The following is a 24,028-nucleotide window of genomic DNA, read 5'->3' as shown; positions in this document are numbered from 1 at the left end:
ACATGTATGATTTTAAAGGTAAAGTTGTAATGCACCAACAGTTTTGAGATTAGGTGTATATGTATGTATGTTGACATACATATGCACTAATTCATAGGAGAAAGTAGTTTTTAAACAAATGCATTTTGGGTATTTTTGTAGAAATCTTTTTTTACATTTATTTTATATACATTCAACATAATGGAGATTTTTTTTATAAGTACTCTATTAAAATATATTTAGTTTATGAGGCTATGAATATGTGTTTACCAGAAGTAGGCTATGTGTTGTTAATAAACTATTTTTATTGTTAAAGGTGCAGTTCGTTTTATGAGGAAAATTATTGGTCTTAAGGATGAATTCTACAACCGCTATATCATTAATGGTAACCTTGTTGCCCCAGTAATTGATTCTTTTAAAAGGAATAATGGCCGTTATAACCTCTTAGACTCTGCTATTCTAGAAATGTTCGAATTCATCAAAACAGTAAGTATTAGTGAGTATTTCAGTAAGTAACAGAAAAAGATTTGTTTTTACAGTATTGATAATAAACTCACTTTCAAAAAGTTTGTTTATAAAATCAAAAGTGTTATGTTTGTATAAACTTTTTTTTTTTTTTGCATAAGTCATAGAAACCATTTCAAACACAGTAGTTTATTACTGCTACTTGTATTTTTTGCTGCATTCTTTTTGACATAAGAAATTTATAATATGGATTATAAATGTACTAACAGAAAAACTGCATAAGACAAAGTAGTATAAATAGGAAGATTTTTTTCGTGCTGGCGTAGTGGCAATGTTTCAAATGTTTTGATGGATAAAATAAACTTTAAATTTCAATGTTTTATACTTGGATTGTGAAACTTGTATATATATTCTCAGGACTCAATATTAATGGTTGCCCAACTGCCCAAGACAATTGAAATCTAAAAAACACTTTTCCAGCTGGGTAGATGATATTATAGTGTTGCTCATGAGCATAATAAGAGAAAAATATTTGTAGAGACTGGAACTAAAATGATAAGATAATGTAACTTTTTATACCCATATCATCTTACTCTTGTAAACTGTAATACTTATAAAGCTTGATAAACTATCTCATTCTTTTTTAGAGTGAAAGCTTACTCATAATCTAAATCTATGCTGCTATTAAGTCAACTGTCATTGTATAGCTTATGCAGTAAAACCTTTTAAACTACATATTTTGATGAAGATTTGTAATCAAAAGTAACAGTTATTAGTGTAAAAATATCTTAATTGTCCTCTGCTCAGCAAATATTAGTTAACCTTGTACTCACAGCATTAGTTTTGTCACATGTTCTTTGGTTTTTTTTTGTAAGCAGTAACTTGAAACAGTTGTTAAGGTAATTCATTAGATTAGGGAATAAGAGTCATAAATTCTTAGAAATTTCCACAGCAGAATTTAGCTTTGGACATTTGGAATAATTTTGTGTTGATGAAGTGTTAAATAAATAAATAAAATTACATTTTAATGTTATCTGTATATAAATGGTTTATAAGAATGATGTATGTATTAAATTTTGGAGAAAGTGTTTTAATACCTCAGTATTGATAATCATAATATTTTGTGGCTAAACTCCTATATAAGTTACTGTTAATGTAATGAATAAGCAGATATATGTGAAATTAACTTCTAAAAAAATTGCAGTTTTCTTCCCTAGACATTTTAAAAGTATGACTTAACTGTTAGTCTCATACATATTATTTGACAGTGTCATTCTTCCTATTTGGAAATAGCTCAACCAAAGTAGCTATTTGAAGTGATTAAATATTTCTATTAAAACCAGGTCTTTAAAATGTCTTTTAGCAGGTTTTTTTATTTGCATCATACTTTAAGAACATGAGAAATGATTTATTTACCTACAAAATTTTTTTATTTCAAAATTGGATATGGAACACAAACATTTTGCTATCAAAACTCTTACTTCAAAGTACTTCATACTATGATAAAATGTAGTGTTTTTATAAAGATGTAGATATTTTGTTTCTTAGTGACCAGTCTTATCTTGAGCAGTAAAGTTGAATAATGATGTTGCTTGTGAGCTCATGAACATATCATACATTCAACTGGAGTTACAAAGAGTTTTCTTATAAAACTATTCTTAGCTTCAATAACTTATATTTCTAACTTTTAAGAGTTAGAATTCTTTTTTCCTGAATAATATATTTAGTTTGGTAATTTTGACTTGTCCTATGTGTATAATATCATGACTGTGAGAAAGAAAAATGTTCTCATCTTATAAAGTTTTTTTTTTGTAGGAGGACATGAAATCTTTGGGTACATATGTGGCTGAAATGTTTGGTAAAGCCTTAGAAAAGGTTGACTATGTACAGACATTCAAATCTTTAAGGTTACGGTTTGAACAAACACAAGACAAACTAAAAGACAGATCTTCTCTTGAAAGGTAGGTGATAAGTGGTAATTCTAACATTAAGGTGAATTGTGCTTGAAAAGGAACTTTTTTCACAAAAGTACATGAAAATATCATAATAGGAGGATATATTAATGTATGTAACTTTAAAGCACTTTGCAGAGTTGATTGCATTAAATAGTCTTTCTTTTCTTTTTAGTCTACATTCACATGTTGAACTGTTAATAGGAATTATACATAAAAGTTCAATGTAATCCAACTGATTTTGATTTAGATTTTAGCTTCTGGAAAATGCACGAAAAACATTCTGAGAATGCTTAGAAAATTCTTGAAAAGCGCTTGAAATTGATCTGAGCAGTTTAGTATGAACCACAACTCTCTGAATTTTACTACTGCAACGTATATCTGAAAATTTGAATATATAATTATTGTCGATCATATCTTGTATGTATGTGCATTTCTACCTGCACACACGCACATGTGCATATAAATTGCTTGTATTACTTGTGTAGAATAAATAACTTACTAACTCACACATTTTAAGTTAAATTTAAATTATGAACTTTTGTAAAATGTATACATTAGTGTCATCAGGATTTCAATATGCAGTTTTGTACCAATCTAGCACTGTTGCAAAGGGTTTATTGTGTCAATAGCAGCAAGTGTACAAATAGTAAAAGTCCCATACATACCTCTTTGTTATTTGATTATATTAATTTTCTCTCTGAAAAATGTATGTCTATGATGGAATAATAAAATTCTTATAATTTTATTTAAAAAGCTATTAGACCAAGGAAAGCTTTGAATGCCTTTGAAATGTACATTTTACTGCCAGTTTTGGGAAATGTCTTTAATAAAAATTGTAACTGATAAAAATGGACAATTGACCATAACCTGCTTTTGTAAACAATCTTGAAGTACAAAACTTAGTGCATTGTTTTTCACTGTTTGAGAAAAAACAAATTCAGGATTTTATTTTTTCAAACAGGCTATACTAAGAATAACTAAAATTATGAAACGTTTGCTTTCTTTGCTTAAACTGTCAAATTTTAACTTGTTGATTGACATAAAACTTATCGGACTGATCCTTTGCCTAATTATAGTGTTTCTCAGTCATGCACAAATGAAAGTTTCTGTTTAGCATAACAGTTTTAACTTGTGTGTATATTAACTTAGAAGGTTCAACAGCTGATTTGAACTTTTAATTATTTTAGACTTCATCTCTTAAAACACAGGGTTTTTTACTTGGAAACTAATCATACCAACAGAGTATTTAGCATGATTTTTCTGAACAAGAGTATGACTTTTTATTTTATTTTTACTTTATCACATTAAAAGTTCCATGGCTTCACTATGTTCTGTAAATTCATTAGTATTTTAAAATTTAAATTTTTTTCCAACTTTATTATATTATAAACTTAAATTATAGTATAAACATTTTGTAATATAGCACTTTGAAATCTAAACATGTATTGTTATAGTGAGGTCTTTTTTTTTTATATGTATGTATAGTGTTTCAGCAGTTCTTCGTAATAACAGATTTCGTAGAGATGCCAGGCAATTAGATGAGGATGAAGAAATGTGGTTTAATGAGGAAGATGAAATGGAAGATAATGAATCAATGAATGATTCCATGAGTAGAAAGTTAGATGCAGAATTTGATCAGATTGGGAAAATGCTAGATAAAAAAGGTAAGTCTCTATTCTAAGGTCTTCGAGTATCTGAATCAAATGTATTTTCTATGTAACTTGACATCAGTACTTAAGTTTTAAATTACACATGTATACTATTGAAACCTGCTTTTAATGTTAAAAAATGCATAATTTTAAAGGTTATACTCATAAGAAAAATATTTAGGTGTAAAAGGAAAACACTCGACACAACATATTTATAAATGCACCAAACCCCCAAATGTTTTTATGATGATTTAAGATGGGTATTTAAATGTTTTTTACATTAAAATTTGTTGCTAATCAGTGTTTTTTAACCAGTTTCCACTTTTTTAGTCCTTAGAAGATAATTTTGAAAATTTTATAAGTGCTTTGAGAAAAATTAGAATTTTTTCTGTTCAATTTGCTGTTACATCAATTATATATTACTATATTTCCTAAGTTTATGTCTCAGTTTTTGTAAACTCTGCTTATAATTCAAGGGCTAAATGGGAGTCAAGTATCAGAAATCACTAACTGACTTATTAACATGTATTAATGAAGTACCCCTTGGGATATTTCAGTCTGAAGGCTCTCTGATGGTAGACATTGACATAAGAGGCAAAAGAGTCTAGCTACTGTGTTAGTATCTGGTATATAGAGTAGAAATATATCAAAGAAAATTAAGTTTATAGTGAAATCTAAATTACATTATCAGTTGCATTGGAAAGTTTTTAACCTTTGCATTCCCATGAACTTAGTTTAGAACTCTCAATGTGTCTTTTAACATGTAGGATTTGTATGCTATGGAGTATTTTCTGCATTGTGTTAATTTTACAAGACTGTCTTAGAATTAAAGGAAGACATCTAGTTTTAAAGTGTAGTTCAATATAACAATGATTTTATGTATCAGCCACCACTGATATAATTCTTAAATCATTCAAAGTTTTCTCATTGACATCTAGTAGAAATTGTTCATCCTCAACCCACACCATTTCCAAATGATTACTTGGTTTCACATTCCATATATATCTTTCACTTGAAAAATTAGTGGGATGTGCTGCTCTTACATTCCTACACATAATTGGACCTCTTAAGCTTTTTTTGCTCAAGGGCCCTTGTATAGGAAGGGATACATCAAGGATCTTAAGACTTGATTTGGTCAAATTCACATTGATTTGTATTAGATCTCTTCAACCTTGCCACATCATACATTGTACACAAACTGTGTAGTTATAACCAGTGAATGCATGAAAGCAGATAATCCAGGAAAAATGTTTAGATCTTGCTTTCAGAAGAGGATACTAATGTTTAGGGTGTATAAAGATTTTTTCGAACTTGTTCAGTATCCTCTCAGATTTAGTGTTGCAGTGATATATCAGAATATTATGTGCTTGGAAGAACATTCCTCATTGTGCCAACAAGTTAATCCTTTCACCAGACTGTACAGGTCTTATTGTCTACTTGCTACAAGAAGCATTGATTTGCAGTGGCAAAAATAGATATCATGTCTCTCAAGAACAAATACATTCCTTTTTGTTTATACTCCAATAAAGAACTTGAAAAATGCTAATAATAATACACAGTTGAAATTGTCTGATCTCTGCTGGAAATGTTTGCTTATTGTATAAACTGATTCATTTCCTGTGTGCAGTGTGTTCAAGATTATATACAGGAGATTTTGAATTGTGTGTGTAAAAAAATATAAACTAAGGCACAGGACAGTGCTTTTTGCAAAATTTCATTTGCAGTGTTATGAAATGTTGGGGTTAGATTTTGGATGGTATATGCATGAATGAGGCATACATTAGTTTCTTTTTTTATAAGACTTCTTTCTCAAGTGAGTTTTATCTGTTTATTTACTGGCCATTTACTCTGAGTAAATGGCAGTGGTTGGTCAAGTTGATAACCATTTTGGACTTCTTGTTATAGTTTCCATACTATAACTTTCAATACACTATATGTATCTTTGCAAAAATAGACTGATTTTCAGGAAACAAGTCATTTGTATACAAAAAATCAGTTTTTCCTTTTAATGGAATATTCTCAGAAAAGATTTGTCCATGAACATATTCAGTCTCTCTCTCTTTTTACTTAACTGAGTGCTTGATAAGTTTATGTTAAGATTAAAAATGTTTTCTACATCTCAGAAATATGAAATTTCATTTGTGTAATCCCTGAAACTATACTTTATCTGTTATTTTTGTACCCCAACTCAATATAAAGTTGGTCAATTTTACTAACCTTAAAAAAATTAAAATCTGAATTACTATTTTCATCTATCTAGAATGACTTAATTTTAATTTGAAACTACATTTGTTTATCCTAAATAATTTTAATTTTTAGTGCTAAACACCTCTTTGTACTTAAATGTTTATTGTCCTTTGAACCTGTATCTAAATAATACATGCACCATATAAGTAGTAAATCACATGGCAGATGTACAGCTCATGTTACACTATCAAATTACATAACATATGGACTACTCTTGAGCATATCTTTTAAAAGATTATTCACCTAACCTAAAAAGTTTCCAGTTGTTGCATTTTAGTTGGTTTTAAAATAATAAAGAATACATATTTAAAAAAAGAAAGTTCTTACCTGAATATTCTTTATGCCTACAGTTGTCAGTGATACTTGACCTTACATTTTTGTACTAATGATGCTACTGCACTAAATACATATTTTATTAAATACACCAATCATCACATAATAAACACTATAAAGTTTTTCTGGCTTTCTAACAACTTAATACATCATTTTATAGATTAAGATCTTGGCTTTCTATTGATTATAATCAGTATTCTATTAAACACCAGAGGGGACTATTGGGAGTTTCTAAAAGAGATGTGGCAAGAAGGGTTTAATTTTCTATTTGATGAATTTGTAACTAAAGATTGAAGGTGATAAAAACTGTGTTGTGCCTGAGGGATGAAAACATTATAATGAGCAACTTACTTAAATTAGAAATGGGAGAATACCTAGAAAGAAAGTGTCAATTCTCATATTAGGAGAAATTCAGGATTTGTTTTTTATTATTATTGTCTCATGAAATTATGAACTTAAAACTTCTATAGTATTAAAATTTAGTTGTTAGCTGCATTTTTATATTGTATTTATTTGTCTACATGATAACAAAGTAATTTAATTTTGAATGTAACTCACTAAAGCTTTAATGCAAGAGGGTCAAAGGGTAAAGCAAGCAGATCATAGTTACAAGAAAAGATCAGTTTACCAGTATTTTGATTATATGAATGTTTAAATACCACTGAAAAATATCATATTTTGTGACTATATTCATTATTCCTTCATTTGCTTCCTCATAATACATGTAAATGTGAAGTACCAATTACTGAGTTTAATTTGAGACCCCATGTAACTGTATTTTAAGGGAAACTATTTAGTATACAAGCCTTTTTGGTCTTCAGTTTTTAGCCCTTATTCCACATGGTGAATATTCCATATTTTTTCATGCTTTACCACTAAAGAACCTTAATTTATCTAAATACTCCAAATTAATACTTCATTGAAGAGTATTAATAATACTCTTGGTCATTAAGAGACACCCTCACACACACCTCTCTTTTTTTGTGTTGTAATTAGGTAAAACAATTTTAATATGAATGTGTACTTGAGGGTATTTCTAACCATAATCTATAATAATTAAACTTATAAAGATGTACAGAAAACTGTTTTGTAAGTTTATTTACTCACTATAAGATTTCTACTTTTATACAGTAACATGTAATATTAACATGTTATGTATCAAGTTGAAAAGTATGCATTTCTGTGTTAAAAACTTTAAGTATTTCCTCATGTGATGCAGTCATTATAGAGAACATACCATGTGTAATTCTACATACTAATTTACATTATGGGCCTTAAAAAAACAATTATTGACTCTGTATGAACAATGTATTGCAGATACTGTCAAACAGGTACACAATATGGCATAAACTTGGCTAGAACTAAAAATCACTCAACCATTCCTATTGTATATTGTACTTACAACGTGATACCTAATGGACTAGAAAAATCTAACCATCTTGTGAACAAGCTATTTTTCATCAAAGAATGTCTTCATACAGGAAGAAAAAGTTTATTCTTCACAATCAACAACAGAATGTAAGTGTTACAATCAAGTTGATAGTAACTGTTCAAGATTACAGAGATACAAAAATTATTGGAACCTGTATTGAGAAAGAGTAGTGAGCTTCAAAAACTTATCTGAATGAGAGATAAGTTGCAAACATCTGAATCAACTACCTCTTGGACTTGATGTGGTTTCCTTGCTGAAACAAGTATCCTATACTGACATCACTGCATCCACATAAGTCACTAATCTTGCAACTGCTAATGAATTGTACTTCCAAGTTCAAGAAGCACAAATCCTTCATGATAAAGCCTTGAAGCAAACTTAGTAAAGAGGAGCACCAAGCTGTCCATAATTTAAAAAAAAAAAGATGGGTACACCATTATTTACCTGCTGATGAGGTGAATGTTTACAGTTCTCTTAAACTGACATCATTATGAATAATTGTTAACAGATGATTTACTGAAGACTTTCTTCCTGTTGAAATCAATGCATAGAAAAAAAGAACTCTGGAGTGTGAAAAGTAAAAAGAAATTAAGCATGACACTGTACAAAAGATTCTTTGTACACCTTTCACTCTTTGCCACAGTTTTTATGGTTTGCCAAAAATACATAAATCTAACATATGCACAAGACCTATCGTACCTTATGTAGGTTTGCCATCTAACAAAACAGCTAAATTAATTTCTTTTGTGTCACAGTAGGTTCAACTTATTCAATTAAAAATTCTTGAGAATCATTAATTGCATTTATGACCAAATAATATTGAAAAATGATGATGTAGCTTGTCTTTATGTATTTCCACCTTTTACCAAGGTACCTGGTAAGGATAACATTGAAAGTACGTACAAACAATTAAGTGATGACATCTCATTTCCAACAAGAATGTCCATTGGCATGTCAAACATCATAACCTTGTTGGACACATCTCTCTCAATGCAAATTATTTTCATCACTGGAATGACCAGTTTTACAACATCTTAAATGGTATTCCAGTGGGTTCATCTTTGTCACCTGTAGTAAAAGATATATTTATACAGCATTTTGAGCAGATGATTTGAAAACCATATCTTTATGAACCTCATATATATATATATATATATATATGTATATGGGTAAGATAAGATGATGAAATGTTTATTTCAGAATAGCCATAGAAAGTAAGAACTCAACAACTTTCATTCTCACTTAAACAGCCAATGTGATACTGTAAAACATTCCTTAGAACTTGAAAGTCAGTAGCACTCTCCCATTTCTCGGTGTTCTGGTTTACAAGGGCACAAACTTAAAAAAGGATGGAAACTCGGGATAAATATATAAATTTGCATTAGAACAGCTATCAAAATTGCAATTATTAAAGCACTCAGATTTAGAGCTACAAGTATAAGCTTTTCATTTTGCTTAGATGAAAAATTTAAACATTTTGAGATTTCCATGAATGCCTTAATTACTAATTAACCACAACCTTGTAATTACAGTGAAAAGAAAAAATCATTTCTTTATATATCTTGTAAGGTAATGAATAAACTTAATCACTGTAGTTTTCTTAAGTCTTCCTGCACTACAGGACAGTCTTATGAAGGTAAAGTGTCTTGTTCCTAGTCCTTCCACAAGAAATATGATTTATAGCACTCGATATGAGTCTAGTAAACAATACACTCAGAAAAAAGGACACGTTACAGATAAGGTGAAAGAACAACAAATAAATGTTACAAATTTTGCTATAAATACATCAGCTATAGCTTTTCACATTCATGAAACAACTATATAACAGACTTAAAAATGCAAAAATAATTGAGTAAAATTGCCAAACAAAGAAAAATCAAAGAAGGTATTGCCTCTAAGCACAAGACAGTTTGACCATCAGTGAATATTAATCAAAACAATGAACAGTAATTATTCGCTACTGCATTTATTAAAGATATAAAATTAAACCTTTAATTCTACAGTATATTACTGAAGTTTGAAGAATGCATTTTTTCTGTATGGTGCATGTAATTGTGTTTTCGTTATGTTTATTATATTCTAGTAGTTGATTAATCTTAACTATTGTTAAACAGTAATGAGTATAAGATTTTTAAAATATTACAGAGACCAAGGTTTTTGATTATTTAATGTATGTAAAAGCTTAAATCTTAACTGTTAATTCTGTATTTGTTCATAATTTCTATATGGTTAGTTACTTTAATACTAGATGTCAGTTATTGTTACAATTGTTTGTTGCTTGGACACCTGTTCTAAAGCATTGTTCCACAGATAAATTTGTGTTTTTCAGTACATTGTTACCTGGTGAAGGTTCCAGTAAGAAGGCCAAAAGTTGCAAGTAAAAGAAAAGTATTTTAACTCGTATAAAGAACAGTCCATATATAATTCTACAAAATACCCTCATATTAAATATTATTCTGGATATATCTGTACTATGCCTAATAACTTACAGGTTAATGTAGTAAATGTGTAAAGCTTGCAGATTTCTGTGGATGCCATCTGTGTATGAGCCGTTCCGTGAGATGAGTACAAAACCAATGAGATGAGGCAAAAAGTATGCCTCTTTGCTTCAGTTATGCACACTATTTGTGACGCTTATGAGTTGGAACCTTCAGTCACTGAGGTTGAGCTGCCTCTGTCTTTTAACTTCTTTAGATTATCACAATCTATTTCACACATTGACAGATATGATGTGTTATTGAAAGTCTGTATAGTAGTGCCATAAATAGCTGCTTTGTACATGTAACAGAAGAATTAGCATTATACTTGCATAAAATAACTGAATATTGAAATAAAAAAATAAAAGTATTTTTTATCTCATTTTGCAATTCTTATAAAATTACTTTAGTACAAAGGAAACTTGTTATGAAGCACTTTTATAATACCATATTAGGTGAACTTAAAGGAAGTATTGTGTCCAGTAACATTTGTGTCTCTTTAGCTGAAAATTAATCCAAACTGTTATTATATATCTTTTATAAACAGGTTAGAAAATTTATAAGGTATGGTGATAATTATTAGAACATCATGAAAATAATTCTGCAGAATGAAAAGAAATTAATGGGGAAAAAAAGTTAATTTATACATTGTCAGAATTACATTTTAAAACTCTGCTATTAAATTTGATAGTTCAGTTTTACTGTCTGATAAAACTAAAGTATCTGAACAACACATGAAACTAAGTAAAGGTTACTGACAGTTACCAATATATCAACTGAAGCTATCAAGCAGTAGCATTCAAAGAGTGAGCAAGTATAGTAACACATCTTTTATTCATACTGATAACTCTGTTTGTAATGCTAGCCCACTAAATGATGAACCATAACTAATATGTCAAGGTAGAGTGAGGTGGTTGTATCTTTAAATATTCTAGTTATTTAGGAGCACTTTCATTTTTGTATAACATCAGAATATTATATGTTATTCACAGAAGAAAAAAAAGTAAAGAAAGGAAAATATGTTCCTGGCAACTTTTTATTCTAGTTGTAACTGGTATTGTTTAGTTGATCAAATCAATGTATATTGAAGGAGGAATTATGGATATTGGAATGGTATTACGTTTGCAGATTGAAGGAGGAAATATAGGGATTGGAATAGTATTACGTTTGTAGATTGAAGGAGGAAATATGGGGATTGGAATGGTATTATGTTTGTAGATTGAAGGAAGAAATGTGGGGATTGGAATGGTATTACGTTTGTAGATTGAAGGAGGAAATGTGGGGATTGGAATGGTATTACGTTTGTAGATTGAAGGAGGAAATATGGGGATTGGAATGGTATTACGTTTGTAGAAGGAGGAAATGTAGGGATTAGAATGGTAACGTTTGAAGATGAAGGAAAAAATATGGGGATTGGAATGGTATACGTTTGTAGATTGAAGGAGGAAATATGGGGATTGGAATGGTATTACGTTTGTAGATTGAAGGAAAAATATGGGGATTGGAATGGTATTACGTTGTAGAGAAGAAGGAGGAAATGTATGGGATTAGAATATTACGTTTGTAGATGAAGGAGGAAATGTAGGGATTAGAATGGTATACGTTTGTAGATTGAAGGAGGAAATGTGGGGATTAGAATGGTATTACGTTTGTAGATTGAAGGAGGAAATGTGGGGATTAGAATGGTATTACGTTTGTAGATTGAAGGAGGAATGTGGGGATTAGAATGGTATACGTTTGTAGATGAAGGAAAATGTGGGGATTAGAATGGTATTACGTTTTGTAGATGGGAGAAATGTAGGGATTAGAATGGTATTACGTTTGTAGATGAAGGAGAAATGTAGGGATTAGAATGGTATTACGTTTGTAGATGAAGGAGAAAATGTGGGGATTAGAATGGTATACGTTTGTAGATGAAGGAGAAATATAGGGATTAGAATGGTATTACGTTTGTAGATGAAGGAGAAATATGGGATTAGAATGGTATTACGTTTGTAGATTGAAGGAGAAATGTGGGGATTAGAATGGTATTACGTTTGTAGATTGAAGGAGGAAATGTGGGATTAGAATGGTATTACGTTTGTAGATTGAAGGAGAAATGTGGGGATTAGAATGGTATTACGTTTGTAGATGAAGGAGAAATGTGGGGATTAGAATGGTATACGTTTGTAGATGAAGGAGAAATGTGGGGATTAGAATGGTATTACGTTTGTAGATTGAAGGAGGAAATGTGGGGATTAGAATGGTATTACGTTTGTAGATTGAAGGAGAAATGTGGGGATTAGAATAGGTATTACGTTTGTAGATGAAGGAGAAATGTAGGGATTGGAATGGTATTACATTTGTAGACTGAAGGAGAAATGTGGGGATTAGAATGGTATACGTTTGTAGATTGAAGGAGAAATGTGGGGATTAGAATGGTATACGTTTGAAGATTGAAGGAAAAAATGTGGGGATTAGAATGGTATTACGTTTGTAGATTGAAGGAGGAAATATGGGATTAGAATGGTAATACGTTTATAGATTGAAGGAAAGGAAAATATGGGATTAGAATGGTATTACGTTTGTAGATGAAGGAGAAAATATAGGGATTAGAATGGTATTACGTTTGTAGATTGAAGGAGAAATGTGGGATTGGAATGGTATTACGTTTGTAGATTGAAGGAGGAAATGTGGGGATTAGAATGGTATGTTTGTAGATTGAAGGAGGAAATATGGGGATTAGAATGGTATTACGTTTGTAGATTGAAGGAGGAAATGTGGGGATTAGAATGGTATTACGTTTGTAGATTGAAGGAGGAAATGTGGGGATTAGAATGGTATTACGTTTGTAGATTGAAGGAGGAAATGTGGGGATCAGAATGGTATTATGTTTGTAGATTGAAGGAGGAAATGTGGGGATTAGAATGGTATTACGTTTGTAGATTGAAGGAGGAAATGTGGGGATTAGAATGGTATTACATTTGTAGGCCTCCACACCTCATTTTCATGATTTTGAAACTTCAGTGAAACAAATAAAAGAAGACATTGCAATATCTTGAATATGATGTAGTATTTTTTTGTTCTTAGCATATATAGTGTGAACTTTCCTTATGAAAACTTATAGAAAAAGAAATAAATATAGACTAATAACAGATTTATAAGACTCTCAATTAAATATATGATTTTAAGTTTATGTTGTATCTTCATTCAGTGTCTTCAACCCATTAAATGTTTGTTCACTTTGAAAGAAGTTTTGGGTTATTGGTACAATAATACTTATCACCCACAGGTAGAGAGACAGAAGAAAAGGAAAACCTAAGGGCAGTACCAAATAAGACAGGATCTCCCATTCTCAACATTCGCAAAGTTAATAGCCCCACTTCAAACTCTGTCCAGCCTCTTAGCCCCACAGTTGAAGTTAAGTCACCAACTTTAACAAGAAAAGTAAGTTGTGCCTTTATTTATACAGGGTGGTCCATAAGTCCCTACCCATCCATATATCTTATGTGTCCAGTGTATCTGTGTGCTGTTCCTCATTCTCGCTGCATAATATTATGTGACACCATGTTCTTCAAGTGTAAATGGGCTTGCATTGACCATATTTCTCTGACAAATAAGAAACAAATTTATAATACATGCACAATTGAATATAACATAATAACATGTGGATGGGTATGGACTTATGGGCCACCCTGTACACTTTGAGAAAATAAAAGCAATACATATATATATATATATAAGAAAAAAATGTAGAAGTTCTGGCACTTTCTTTTCTTGTGAATTACCAAAACAATCAATCAAAACATTTTTGTCTGTTTTAATTTTGTGGAATTTTTTTCCCAAGGTATAAGTGCATAATAGTACACTGATATAACTTAAACCAGGTTAAAAATCTAAAGTAAAGATGTGTTCAGTTTTTTTCATCTTTTGCTGTGGTATCATTGATTTTGTGTTGGTAGAGAGTGAAAGAACTTTATTAACCCATATGAAACAGAAGGGTTAACGTTACAATGTTTTCACAGTTACTTTCAAAGTTTAAGTTAACTGAATTTTCTCCAGTGCCAAATTTATTAATGATTTTAATTTTTTTAATGTTTGAGTTTTAATTTGATTACATTCAAAATATATGTATAATTTTATGAATGCATGTTAATAAATTTGTCATAAAAAAGTTTATAATCAGTTTTTTATAGTATTAGTTTTACTTTCTTCTTTTCCAAAATAAATATATAAATTCTCAGTCTGCACCACTGAATTACAAGATGTTGTGCTCTGACTTTTATCAATTTTTTCTCTTCCCTTGCTTGTACTTCAGGTTGTTCAACTTGCATGACATGCCCCTCCCATATTCACTGTCTTTTAAGAAATGTCTTTAATTTTTCTCCAATTCCTGTTGGAGATGTCTATAACCAATAGTAAGAACATATTCTAAACTATACAAATTAGCTGATTGTCTATTTTTTTTTGGCACTCAAAGCAGATAGTTTGCGAGGATAACTTAGGTTTAGACAAAAAGGCAATGCTCCAAACAGTAATGGAATTTTTTTAACCAACCAATATTAACCTGTTTATTGGTTGATTAGGAAGCAAAATAAACCAGAGTAATTTTGAGACATTCTTTTCTAGTGACTGATGTATATTTATGTTCTAAAATGCATATTTAGAAGGTACATGAATTTACTAAACAATGCAACCAAGTACAAACTTCTTGCTTATATGAGTGCTGAGTTTCATGTTTTTTTGTGTGGATGTTTTATTTATTTTAATATATTTATTAGATAAGAAAAAATGAAAAAAAGAAGTCTTATATGAACATATGCAAGACTGCTGTTTTGTGATATAACTTAGTCTTTTTATCTTTAGTGCTTGTGCAATTTACTGCTTTGTAACCACCTACTTACATATATTTTGAAGATCAAACATTAAAATAAAATGAAAGCTTTAAAAAAAAGCCATGAAGATACCAGGATAAATAATTTTAATTGGCTGTTACAATTTGTATTCATTTTAGAGAAAAAAAATTCAATTTCATATTTTTCAACTTTTCATGCAGTGTATGTTTGTTGTTTTAAAATAGATATGCAAGTGAAGGAATATAATTAGAGGACACTTGTAAAATGTGATTTTTGTGAGACAGTTACAGTTATTGATTTATCTGTAAGGTAAATTTGGCTATTTAATTTAAGTATCACTTTATAGTTGCATATGTCAGGATATAAAAGTAAAGGGCTAAAGGTTTTTCATCCAGTATGTGGCTTTATAGTTGTAAATATTAACACGGTAATGTATAAAAGTAAATTATTCAAGGCTTTTAAAATATTGCATGGTCTTGTTATTGTAATATAGAAGTGGTAAATTTTTAAAATGGATAAGAGCTGTTAAATCACCTTTTGTTTTGTATTTGTAAGTATAAAGGTGGTAGAAAGAGTCATTTTGTTCTCTACATCTAAATCTGAAAGTTTGTATGAGAAAATTGATAAAGGGTTTTATTTTCTGGATGACTTTATAGTTGTGAAAGTGGATAAATGGTTTTGAAATACAAATCAACCCATTAATTCTGGTAGAATGTAAACATTTATGGAAGAAACTGGTTTATTTGTGATTTTGTTTTCAGAACTCTTTGATGTGTAATTGTGTATGTTTAAATTGTACAGAATTTGTTTAACAATCTCTGGTCTAGAGAATGTGGATTAGAGAACTGTTAGTATCTTTACATTTATTATTTGAATTTTAAAAAATTTTTGTATATAGGTTGGGTTAGTGGATTATCCAGATGAAGACTCAGATGACGAAGAGGAGGAAGACGACGACACTTCTGGAGTCCCTGTATCTAAACGACCTCGACTGAATACATAGCATAGTGTGTGGAGTGTTAGATGTTTTTATATTTTAGTATTCATCTCTGCATGTCTGGTTGTGCTCCCCCTAGGCAGAATACAGTGTGCATATCACTGATGTATTTGTATGCACTGATTGTTGGCCATAGAAATATGAATTTAAAGAACTAGCTGTACAGTGTATACTGTCCAGGGCCAGGTCAGTAAATAGTGTGCTGTCACTGATCTTTCATTTTTCTGTTCTACACAAAGAAACGAAATGGATATAAAAATCTTGCAACTTTGTAGAATGGGGAACTGCTATGTAGACAGTACAGTTAACAGTATTACCTTCTCTGCACACCTCAAGAGGCAGCATCATAATCAAGATATTAGATTTTGAAAATGGAACAGCTGACAGAAAAGTTACACAATTGTGATTTATATACCTACTTTGCCTGCCAGTGTCCATCTGGTGACATTCAATGGCTCCTTGATTTCTAGCATTGGGTTCTACTGAGTTTCTTGATGCTACATCAGCTCTGAATTTATGTAAGAGTAGGATGATTAATACTGTAATGCCACCGCTATGATAAAACCTTGAAAATTCTTTCCTGTAATTTGTTATTTCATAATTCAGGTCATTTTATTTGTTACTGCTACAAGGTTCAAGGTTAATTGGATTAAAAGCTAATGATAATTCTTGCTTTAAGAGTAAATGGATATTGTAAGTAGAGAGAGAGAAACACTAGTAAGATGTTTGTGAAACAGCTAATGTTGGCCATTAATGAGTGGTAAGTTGTTTTTTGGTCAGTCAACTGAAAAAAGGTTTTTGTATGGTTATGAACTTTCAACTTCCAGCCTTCACATAAAATATTTTTTAACTCACTGACTTAAGTGTTGATATGACAAGTTGGCAAAGAATTTCCTGTAAGATCCTTGATGGACAGTAGTAAGTTTGTTTTGTTTTTTTGTATATATGTGTGTGTGTATGCATGTGTCTATATGGTCTGTATGGTAACCACTGTTCACTGATGCCTTTTATCCTGGCAGTCATAAATACATTTTAGTAAAAGAAAGATTAAAAAAAAAGCCTCATCTTGAAAAACTGGAAGAAGAAATATTTTTATACACTACTCCCTATACCTTAGCATATGAAGTCATTTTTAGTATTCATTATATCATTGCTTCAGGTAATGTACCATGGATAAAAATTACCGTATTTTCCGGTTAATAAGCCGAGGCCAATTTTCAGCTCTGAAAATGAGGGTTTTTGCTTATTACTGCCCAATAAGCCGAAGCCATTTTTAAGAAGTGACAAGTTTCTTCAAAATGATTTCTTAGTCTCGTTTCAGCGTCAGCATGCATGTTGTGTGTGATCATTGGCGTTCTGTAGTAAAGCAGAACGTGTCGTATTGAGACAGAGATGGAATCAATATGTCATTCGTTATTGGCTCCACTCACTGTAATTAGGTAACCAATGAAATTCCAGAAACAACGTTTCACTGTAGTCTTAACGTGCTTTGCTGATGGGACAAAATTACCGCCTATGGTAATTTTCAAAAGAAAAACATTTCCTAAGAAGAAGAAATTTCGAAAGGAGTGATCGGCCAATAAGCCGACCCCCAAAAATCAGGTCCAAAATTTAGGGCCAGAAATTCGGCTTATTAGGCGGACAATACGGTAACAACAAAAAAATTCACAGTTAATGACTTTTATATATGAAGAGGGTAAAACTCATCCATCAGTTTAAACATATTTTGGGTTAGCTGTGAAAACTTATTGTATGAGCTTGTTTCAAGTTTTGTAAAATGTCATTTTAAAGGAAGAAAAAAAACTTTCTTTGGTAGCCCTCATCTTAGAAAGAGTGCCATCAGCAGTAGATTTAATGCATATGTAGAATATTCATGGTGGTGTTCTTTTTACCAAAGTAATTAAAAAAGAAACTCCAGTAAATATTGTTTGTAATTTATTTAATTATAACATTACACATATGAACTCTTAAAAATTAATTTTAAATCCATACAAAATTTCCATAATTTCTACAGGAAATTTATGACAGCTTATAAAAGCTGCAATTACATGTGAAAATAGAAATATTTCAATTGAATAACTTCCACAATTTATTTTATGCAAAAATATCAAGATCCAACTTCATTTACCTTTCATGCATTTGACATCAATATTTTTAGATGCTTCTTGGTATGCACACCAAGATGTTTGAGGAAACAAAATTACACCCAGTTTGACAGACTTAACTTATTTATCGATCAAAGAATGAATTATTCATCGGAAGTGATTGAATACTTCTGGGAAAAATGCTATTTAGTCTGTGGACGGTTAAACTTTTATCACATTAAGGCAATGTACTGTTATGTTGAGGAAATTACTAAGTGACAAATTTGTATCATTTGGTGTTGTTTAACTATAAGTAGATGAATGTAGAAGATCAGAGTGACCAAAAGCAAATTAGTGATGTTAACCTCATGTAGTGTTGTTTACTAGATATGTTCTCAATAACAATAAAAAAAACATCTAGAAACAAAGCTGAAAAGAGAAGCAAGAACTGTTAGAATTATATGAAACTGAAAAAGAAGGTAATATGAAAAATTAAACAAGTTTACTTTTATTATTTAAATCAGTGATATCATTGTCAATGTCTGAATTACTCTTATAAGATCACACTTTTACTTGGAGCAGTATACTTGTTAAATATGATATGGAACATATGAAGAGATATAACCACTTTAAAACCTAAGCTGTGAAAGAAAACAATAGATATCTTAAAAAGTCAACTACTAATTACAAAGAACTAACATACTGATGGACACAAATTCAGCTTCATATTTTATATACTAAATTATTAGCTGAAAAATATTACACTTCATTGATAGACTAGGTTTTGGAAAAAAACTTTTAAAATTGAAAAGGAATATTACTAAGTTTAATATTATTTTTCATACAACACCCAATAAGAGATGTGTGTTGCATTACAAGATTCACATATTGAGACATGTAAAAGAAAAGTGCCTTGAATTCTTTACAAGCACTCCAGCAAGTGTTCTAAGTTTAGCTTGTGCAACTACATCAAATAATGTTTTACACCATACTGGTAACTGAGAAAATTCAGTTTTTATTTTAAGCTTTAACCTGGGCCTTCTGCTTCTCTGAAATAAAAGAAAAAAGGTTACTTAGATAAATATTTAAACAACCTTTTTTGGTTAATTGGATTGTATTTAAATGTAAAAAAAGTTCTTATTTATTTTAAATATCTAGTCTAAAGTTGTGGCCATCACAGTGAAGGTCTGAAAAATGGAAAGCATTAGTATAAATATATGAAGTTTAAATGGCAAAAATTCAGAAGCATTTTTAAAATTGCTACCTGTCATCAGTACAATACTGATTACAACTAATTATATATATAGACACACATAAAGAAAGTTAACTACATAAAAAACAGATTTTTATATTTAGGTATAATTCAAATAAAATGTAACATTATGCATTAATGTATATTTTAATAACAAAATTGACTACCTTATGTAGGGTAGATCAATCATGTAAATAAAATCCAAAGTTTTTTTTTTTTTTTCTGTTACTTAAGTTCCTAATGCAAGATTGTAGGTTTATAAGAAAGAAGGTTTATAAAACTAAATCCACATACCACACTGATGTGATAATAACTGTTTAATTTATTACATTATTAACATTATAAATGCTAGTTTTCTCAAGTCCTAAAAATGTGATGTTTATGATAATAGTAGACCCAACATAATCAGGTGTTTAGGGCACTGAACTTGTAAACTGAGGGTTGCGGGTTTCAATCCCCATCACGCCAAACGTGCCTGCCCTTTCAGCCGTGAGGGCATTATAATGTGATGGTCAATCCCCACTATTCGTTGGCAGTGGGTGGTGATGACTAGCTAGTTGCCTTCCCCTTAGTCTTATACTGCTGAATTATGGAAAGATAGCCCTCATGTAGTTTTGTGTGAAATTCAAACAATTTAAATTTGCAGTTTGTTTTTTCTTGCACAAAGTCCTTTAAATTATCAGTCTGATGCCTCCTACACTGTTCTAGAGGCATTCTTCAGTGTCAGAGCTCTTTGATAGACTGAAATGCAGTAGCCAAAAGTGTATTTGTAGAACTGTTGCATTCTATTCTTACAACTCACTATTATCTTAGATGTGAAATGTTTTGGTAATAAATCTCATTTTAGATCTAAACAAAAATGGAGAAGTGGCAATTATTGTAAGGTATACCTTTTTCTCAATTGCAATATATTTAAGCAACAACAGACTTGTCTTAATTTTTCAGGCTTTCTAGGCGTGGTTAGATTGGGAGAAAATGCTTTTATATTTAAGTGTTTTTACTTTACCATTGTCTTTCTGTTTTATTCATGTGTACAGATAGCCAGTTTAGCAGCTTGTGTCATAAATAAAGGATAAATCTACCTTAGAATCAGTCAACTTCTGCAAAAAATAAGAGATTTATTGTTATAATATACAGAAGAGTAGATTTAGTTTTTTTTACAAGAGTTGAACAAAATGAATTAGAAGTTCTGGGTAACAGTACACAAGTGGACTAGTAGGCAAGCTATCACAGTGTATGGTAGAGGATGAATTTAAAAAAATATGATTAGCAGAATTAAGAACATTATAAAAGGAAAGACAGAACTTTGAGAGCTAATGTTGTTTTTCTCAGACTGAATCACAAACTACCATCAGACAGGAAGTACATTCTTTGCACAGTCACTGGCCAGTAAGACCAATTTCTATTTATCAATTACAACAAGTGTATATACGAGGTCTGTTCAAAAAATACACGGACTGTTTGAATTGCACGGCTCCAGTTGGTTCCAGGGGAATCCGCTAGGTTTGCACAGATCAGCTGATTACGACGCCATTTCCCGATTGCAGATATCTTCATTTGTGTATTAGCTACGTGGTTTTAAGTGAAGTGCGATTTTTTTGTTTGGCGGATTGCAGAATGAATGACCTGAAGGAGCAACGACTTGCTGTGAAATTTTGTGTTAAACTTGGAAAATCTGCGACTGAAACTTTTGCTATGCTTAGCACGGCTTACGGTGATGTTGCTATGAAGCGTACGGCATATTTCAAGTCGCATGAACGTTTTAAGGATGGTCGACAGTCCGTTGAAGATGATGAGTATTCTGGACGTCCTTCCACGTCAACTGACGACCACATGTCGACAAAATCAACACCCTGGTGCAGGCAAATCAACGTCTGACTGTCAGGGAGCTTCCTGAAGAGTGTGGGATATCAGTTGGATCTTGTTACGAGATTTTGACCGAAAAATTGAAGATACACCTCGTTGCTGCGAACTTTGTGCTTCAGAACTCGTGAGTTTTTGGCCAAACACTCGATCACTGTTCTTCCCCACCCCTACTCACCTGACCTTGCTCCTTGCAATTTTTTCTTGTTCCCTAAACTCAAAAGACCCTTGAAAGGAAGAAGATTTGAGATGATTCCCGAGATTAAGGCAAATGCGACGAAGGAGCTGGAAGACATTACAAAAGAAGCATACCAGGACTGTTTCAACAAGTGGAAACACCGTTGGAATAAGTGTGTGCGTTGGGGAAGAGAGTACTTTGAAAGGGTCCCAGACCTGTAACTTTTAAATAAAGTGCATTTTGTTTTATGACGTCAGTCCGCATGTTTTTTGAACATCCCTCGTAAGAATGGTAAAATTTCTGTAAAATAACTTATTTATTTTACTTTTGTTATGAGCTTAAACATAATAACTAATTACCATGGCAGCTTCACTAATGATTGTAAACATTATAAGATTATGCTCATGGACTGTATTGAGAAGAAACTGAACTCTAATTTGTTTAGAAACAAACTGCTAAATGTGGAAATCCTTTCAGAATAATTATCATTATAACAAGCATAAATAATTTATCAAAAATTAAATATTTGTAGTACTGAGGATGCAATAGTGTTCTACTAATTATGGGGAACGTATGTCTATTAAATAGTGTGTAAACAGTAATACTGAAAAGGTTAGATTATTTCTATCTATAATTGTAAACTACATTTATATGAACAACCTTCATTTGAGAGCAAAGAGTGAATACCCAGACTGATTGTAATTGGTTTACCATTTGGCACTAAAACAGATAACAAAATTAAGCAGACATACTTCACACTAACACATTTACCACATGAATTCCTGAACTGTACATTTTGTAATTGAAAAAAAATATATGTAAATTCTCTCTTTCAAACACTACATGAAATTAAATTCCTTTATATAAATACTGATGCAATAGTTAGCTTCCTTTTAATACCAGTTAGTCTTTGACACATTACTTTAAACATGATTTCATTTCATTATTTAAAAACATTGGTCCAGCAGTCAGTTTAAACAAGAAATGGCTTTAAAAGCATTAACTAAATAAATGGTTAGAATGCTTTAAAGATGTTATACCATTTGAAAGAGAGATACTAAACTTTTAAACCAACTAAATCAATTTGTATCAATCCCTATGTCTGCATTACATTGTTTAAATGATAATTTACAAGCCCTTGAAAGTATACAATAACAGATGACTAGCTATACCGTCTGTTACACACTTAAAGTAATAAAATATTTGGTAAAAAAGGATTGTACTTGATTTTTGCCTGTTAAAAAAGTTTTAATAACTTACCTTCATACAAATTTTATGATAAATTCAAGGCTATACTTTCACACAGTTACTTGATCTCCAACAAATGAACTTCATGTATTTGCTTGTGGAAGGAAAAGTGTAATGATGTGTTGAAGATGGATAGAAAGAGACTAGACATGGTGTTGAAGTCTGAAGGTTGGGTGATTGTGCATTATGATAAGGTTGGTAGAAGAAAAGCATAATAAATTCTGTTTAAATTTAATGTAAAACTAACAAGATCAACAGAAGGGACAAATAAAATATTCAGACACAGACAAAACTCCACCAAGAAGTTTAAGCTCCTTCAGGATAGGAATGAGTCTTCTCAAAAGTCACAACAAATCTTTCTCAAAAATTGGTCAAACTTGTAATCGCCAACTTTATTCTCTCTGCAGGTTATCGATCAGAAAGAAGGCAATAAAATGCTGAAGTATCTCTGTTACACATAGTAATTATAAATACATGCTCTCCCCAACTAAAAATTCAGAAGGACATTGCAACTATCCCATGAAGCATCATTAAAGTTCCATGTCTGGTTGAGCTTAAAAAATAACACCTCAGGCAATTTTAATTTTGCCTGTGACCTAAATTGGATTTAGTACATTCTGAAATTAGAATTTAGTTGTATATGTTCATAAAGTTCACTGCCTTTTATAATTTTCCATAATACAGTATAATTGTAAACAATTTCAGTTATAAGAAACTGGATATTTCACCACTGATGTTCTTACCTATTACTTCAGTCTTCAGACAAGCAGCTAGAGACTTTCGGAAAGCCAATGTTTCTGGATCTATTGTAAATGATTGAAGCTCTTGTTTCACGATGCTACGAGCTGCTCTAGAAGACTTTGGACGTTTCTGAGAGGATATTTTCTCGTATTCACCAAGACGCTTTTCTCGCTCCTGACGCTTTAAAGCTAACAAGCGATCTCTCTGTTTCCGAAGATACTCCTGTCTTGTTTTTACATCCTGTGAATAATTCTGTAAAGATAAAAAATAATAAATTGAAAAATTTTCCCAAA

General features: G+C 30.9%; 2 protein-coding genes across 13 annotated transcripts in view; one reads left to right on the top strand and one right to left on the bottom strand.

Annotated features, from left to right (window-relative positions):
* LOC143252316 (serine/threonine-protein phosphatase 4 regulatory subunit 3-B-like) overlaps window positions 1-18,973 on the top strand; it is a 64,398-nt gene extending 45,425 nt beyond the window's left edge. For 4 of the 5 annotated variants that reach the window (XM_076504258.1, XM_076504260.1, XM_076504261.1 and 1 more), the window contains 5 exons: window positions 296-465; window positions 2,260-2,405; window positions 3,885-4,063; window positions 13,809-13,963; window positions 16,271-18,973. In XM_076504258.1, coding sequence (XP_076360373.1) covers window positions 296-465; window positions 2,260-2,405; window positions 3,885-4,063; window positions 13,809-13,963; window positions 16,271-16,375 — 755 coding nt within the window. In that variant the 3' untranslated portion in view covers window positions 16,376-18,973. The remainder of the gene's footprint in view (window positions 1-295; window positions 466-2,259; window positions 2,406-3,884; window positions 4,064-13,808; window positions 13,964-16,270) is intronic. The other variant, XM_076504262.1, reaches the window with a different exon arrangement.
* Window positions 18,294-24,028, bottom strand: part of LOC143252318 (cilia- and flagella-associated protein 36-like) — a 26,583-nt gene continuing 20,848 nt past the window's right edge. For all 8 annotated transcript variants that reach the window (XM_076504274.1, XM_076504268.1, XM_076504267.1 and 5 more), the window contains 2 exons: window positions 23,738-23,987; window positions 18,294-19,502 (listed from right to left, as the gene is read on the bottom strand). In XM_076504274.1, coding sequence (XP_076360389.1) covers window positions 19,474-19,502; window positions 23,738-23,987 — 279 coding nt within the window. In that variant the 3' untranslated portion in view covers window positions 18,294-19,473. The remainder of the gene's footprint in view (window positions 19,503-23,737; window positions 23,988-24,028) is intronic.

Source organism: Tachypleus tridentatus, chromosome 6 (assembly GCF_004210375.1).
Source record: "Tachypleus tridentatus isolate NWPU-2018 chromosome 6, ASM421037v1, whole genome shotgun sequence".
Taxonomy (NCBI): domain Eukaryota; kingdom Metazoa; phylum Arthropoda; class Merostomata; order Xiphosura; family Limulidae; genus Tachypleus; species Tachypleus tridentatus.
Note: the sequence above shows the minus strand (reverse complement) of the source record. Positions and strands in the feature narration are given on the sequence as shown.